At 38.8% G+C, this 4710-nt stretch overlaps 1 protein-coding gene across 1 annotated transcript in view; it reads right to left on the reverse strand.

Annotated features, from left to right (window-relative positions):
* Positions 1-790: 790 nt before the first annotated feature.
* Positions 791-4710, reverse strand: part of SLC26A4 (solute carrier family 26 member 4) — a 24494-nt gene continuing 20574 nt past the window's right edge. Inside the window, exons 19-20 of the mRNA XM_031059017.1 lie at positions 4090-4173; positions 791-3587 (exon numbers count right to left, since the gene is read on the reverse strand). Of these exons, the coding sequence (XP_030914877.1) occupies positions 3564-3587; positions 4090-4173 (108 nt within the window). The 3' untranslated portion in view covers positions 791-3563. The remainder of the gene's footprint in view (positions 3588-4089; positions 4174-4710) is intronic.

Raw genomic sequence — 4710 nt, forward strand, 5'->3', positions numbered from 1 at the left:
GGGGTGCGGAGATTGGGAGGCGTCCCCCTGGGTTTGGGCGGAAGGATGGAGTGGAAACATGAGCGCGTCTCTGTTCGGGAGCCGCGGAGGCCCCGGCCGGCCCTCTGTGCGGTGCGGGCCGCAGACACTGGGAAGGTGTGAGCCGCATCGGGCTCGCGGGTGCTGCTCGTCAGCCTCAAGTTGTGGCATGGAAATGGCAGATTGCTGACACCCTGTACAAGTGATGGAACAGTGAATCTCCAGAGCACTCAGAAGCTTCATAGCAATAGAGTTCACTACCTCAGGAGAAGACTTAATGTTAAATTTAGTATTTTGTAATTCCCGTGTAATTCAGTGTAATGCTGAAGAATAGCACTGAAGAAAGGAAAGAAATAAAAATACAACCAAGTCATAGGTTTTAAGTGGAAAATGGCCTCGAGGAGTCAGTCCTTCCACACCCCTAAAGTACGGGTAACTCTACTCCATGCGCTTCACATGGGCGATTGTCTCACTAAAAGCCTCCCGGGTTGGGCTCTTGTGCCCCTACAGACAATGCCTCTCATTATCTTTATAGCCTTAACATTTAAAAGCTACCATTAAAGTCTAGCATTTCTTGTCTTACCCGCACAAGGCAGAGGGAACAGGTTTTCCCTTTTGTCTGTGTTGATCCTCAGAACAGACCCAAGGGAAGAGTGACACTGATCCCTTCACAATATGCTTCATCTCCCCATAATAGGAATTCACAAAGAGAAGCCTTCAAAAACCCAAAACTAAAGAAGAAAACCCCAAACATACAGAGGCAAGGAGCACGTTTTCAGTATGCACAACTTTATTTTCTAGTTAGTGGGTACAATTACTTTTCAAATGCAGCTTTTTAAAAGTGTAAAAAAACTTAAAATACATCTCCAAATTTGATATCTGACATGCAAAGACAGAACAGTAATACTCAAAATGCATACAAAAATACCACTTCTTCATCCTACTGAAAAAGATAAGCACTAGTTACACTACTTAAAGATATTTTAATTAATACAAAACTGTAGAGAATTTTAGCTTCATTGCAAAATCCATTATTTTGGTATCCTTAATTTTAATGGATACATAGAAAATTAAGCACATAACCACTGAGAAAGGCATTTGAATGCATTCTGCATACTACCTCTTACTCTTCTATGCCACCGTAGGCTTTGAGAGAAATGCTGTTTTTCAGAAAACGTTTAATATTTTGTGCCTGTTAAATTAAGAACAACCATGCCTGGAAGAAATACACAGGCCAAAAATAAGTGCATTTTATCATATTTTACCAGAATTAATCCCAGATCAGATGTCCTATTTGGAAAAGAACTGGAAGTCTGTTGAGTATTTCATTGCTTTTTAAATACCTGTACAGACAAAAACTAGAGAAAATTCAAAAAATAATGTAATGACATCTCTGTCAAGTAAGAATCTATACTCAAACTTCACAGTGCAGATGTTGCCTTGAGGAAAAAAAAATCACCACTACCATTTTTTTACCATCTTTCTGTAGACTGTGTCCTGCATAACAATTAGCTGAAAGCTCACTTACCAGGTAGATTATTTTACTTTTTACTTAAAATGTACATCTGTTTCAGAAAAGCAGTACAGCTTCTAAAAAAACATGTCACTGGCCCTGTGCACTGGCAGCTGTTGCAGTAGTCAGGTTAACAGGAGCTGGGGCCATGGCCTGATGGGGACTTCAGGCCAGAAAGGGGGGCTGAAGTGCCAGGCTCCTGTGAGAGGCTGGCAAGGGGACAGAAGGAAGGAGGACAGGTAGAGTTAAAAGCATGAATTGTCAAATCACAGGCTGGGCTGAAGCATTGGTGCCAACAGAAATTAATGGTTCCATCTGCAGAGTTGCAGAGTGGTCTGATTTGCCTCTTGAACACTTGCCCCATTCTCAGATGGTGGAGATGCCCACTCCACAGCCCATGTCCATTGTGAATACAATCCTGCTGTTTGCTGGCTTGGACTGGAGCACCAACATCACCTAAGTTCAAGTTAAGTTCTCAGTGTACTGAGAAACTTCACTCTTGTGAAAGCTGAAGTCTGTGCCTTAACAAGAGAACACATTTTAGTTTGGTGCTTTTACCTATTGTGTAAGATACTGTCCAACTGGCCAAAGTTTAAAAGATTTTTTTCACTGATATTAACAGAGTTCACTAGGGTCCTGAAGCCAGAAAAATGTATTTAGTGCTTAGCTCTTTCACTGCTACCTGCAGCAGAAATCTCTGTTCAGTGTAATGTGAGAAAATTTCTCTGATGAAATCAAGTAAGGAGAATTAAATATACTGAAGGTAATTTCCCACATTGTTAAACTTAAAAGCAATTTATACCTGAACATTTCTCGCATTTCACTTTTTATCTGTTTCCTTACAATGCAGAGTTTTTCCCCCATTTAAAAAATAATCTCATGCTAAAAAAATTAAGGTTACAGTATTTTTTCCCATCAAAATACATTTCTTCTTCATGAAAACTAGGAACATTAGTTAAGGATTAAAATTTTGCTGCTCAAATCTTTATCTTTTGTAAATTATTGCACTTGTGCATTATGAACTTTCATATGTAAAAGAACAGCAGCAGTTTGATGTAGACTATTAAAAGAAAAAAATCTCTATAAAAATATAACTATTCATTAAACAAAAAATACACCTATATTCCATTTAAAAAACCCCAAATGTCAATACTAGGTCACATTCTGACTTTGTTGCTTACACTCAGTATCAGCCTGTTTTACAGATTTCATTAAGTACCCAGGGACTAAGGTTTTCCTTAATTTATGTCATGATCTGCCTCTTGATGAAGATTATGTAACCTAGCCAAAATAATCTTCTCTGTCCTTCATTTAAGGGACAATCATTAATAGTAGTGCAAGACTTGCTACAATGGGATTAATACAGAACTAATGAACCCATATCCAAGGGTTTTTAGAAACTTTTCCTATTTGAAGTATTACTGTAGTTCAGTGCTGTTTCCTGTTCATGTGACAGTTTCACCTGTCACCTCTCAGTGATCTAACTACCTGCAGCAATTTAAGGAATTGCTTGAAAAAAATGATCATGGTGCATTTTCCAAGGCTTGTCAGGACATATTCCCACACTAAGGTTCTTGAATTCAAAGCCTTGGCCACCTAGAACTCCAGCCCTTTCACTAGGCTTTGTAGAAATATTGAACAAAAGGCTTGCCATCCAAAGATTTTGGTCTCTTCCACTCTCCTGGGCAGACCACAGAGCAGCTTTTCATCCTGTACACACTGATAAAAGTGTAGTGCAACTTCTGCCTGACTAGTCCCAAAACTGAGTGCATCTTTCACAATAGTCTTCTGATTTTCTTTTTTTATTAATGTATATCATAGCAGAAAGTGCTTGCAGAATCAAGGTCCAGAATATTTCTGGGATAATGCTAGCTAAAATTTGGAGAGTAATAGAGATCTGTATCATTCAGACAAACAATCAGGGTTTTCTTCAAGTGCAAAGATTGGTTTCATAGCAGAAAATGCTGGTCTGGATAGTACTGGTGGGTGGATATTGCTGTGCTCTCACAGGCAGGATGGTACCAGCAGTCCTTCAGGAGGCAAGTCGGCGCATAGCCTAGAGAAATGGGTTTGGAAAGGTGCAGAGAAACAGGCTGTGGTTAGTTCTCAGTATACACCATCTGGAAAAATGACATGTTTGTGTAAACTAAAAACTCAGTGAAAGTACAAAGTAACTTCTGTAAACTGTGCAGGTTGTGCAAGAAGCTGTCTGCTGTGTTAAAAGGAGGAATGAAAGGAGAAAGTTGTTCATAATTTTGGACTCTGGTGCCTCAAGCCTTACAAAGTCTTCTTTTAGGCGCCCAGCTTGTGTTTAGATCTATTGATAAGCCTGTGTAAGGCAAAAGTAATCCTAAAGCAAGAGAGATGAGGAGATAATTAAGCAGATACAATCTACTACCATCTCAAGAAAAATGTGACTTCCTCCACCTAGCACTGACATTCAGTATGCAGAGAGGGTAAGTATTTATGGAGGAGGTACCTGCTGAGGGCCATACTCCCACAGCATGACTCAGGGCTACAGGCAGAGGGATAGACACATTCAGTTCTAAAGTTCTTACCTCTTCCTGAACATCAAGTTCATCATCAGGCTGGCTGGCTTCTGTGAACTCTATGGGTTCTTTAGACTCCTGCATGAGTGAAATCTTGGTAGAAAGAAATTAAGAAACACGTTGTCCATATAATTGAAATTTATTTTTTTACTCTAAAGTACCTTAAAATAACTTCTACGACTTAGAATAGTCTGTTGTTTACTGTTCCTTGACAAAGATGATGATTTACTTCAGCTGAGAGGAACTTATAAATTGCAGAGCCTTTGGGCCTGTCTCTGCTCACATGACTAGTTATGGCTTTGTAACAATAATAAAATCTTTAAACTGCTATATAGCATTATGAAAATGTTAATATCTAGCATAAAAATTAGTATGAAAAAAGTTCTAAAAATAAGAGTCCTAGCCTAGTTAATTATCAGTAATATTAATTTTAATTGTTATTTATTCATAATACCGTAATAGTGATTGCTAGGAAAGGAATTGTGGTGAAAAGAAAGGAGGACATTAGATGACCGTTTTTCTAATGAGGGCCTTTTAAATGCTACAGAGCATAGCAAACCTTTAAATGCTACAGAGTGTTCTGGTTATCTGAAAAAAACCACAGAATACAGCAACAAAATGCACAGAGAA

Source organism: Geospiza fortis, unplaced genomic scaffold (genome assembly GCF_000277835.1).
Source record: "Geospiza fortis unplaced genomic scaffold, GeoFor_1.0 scaffold424, whole genome shotgun sequence".
Lineage (NCBI taxonomy): Eukaryota > Metazoa > Chordata > Aves > Passeriformes > Thraupidae > Geospiza > Geospiza fortis.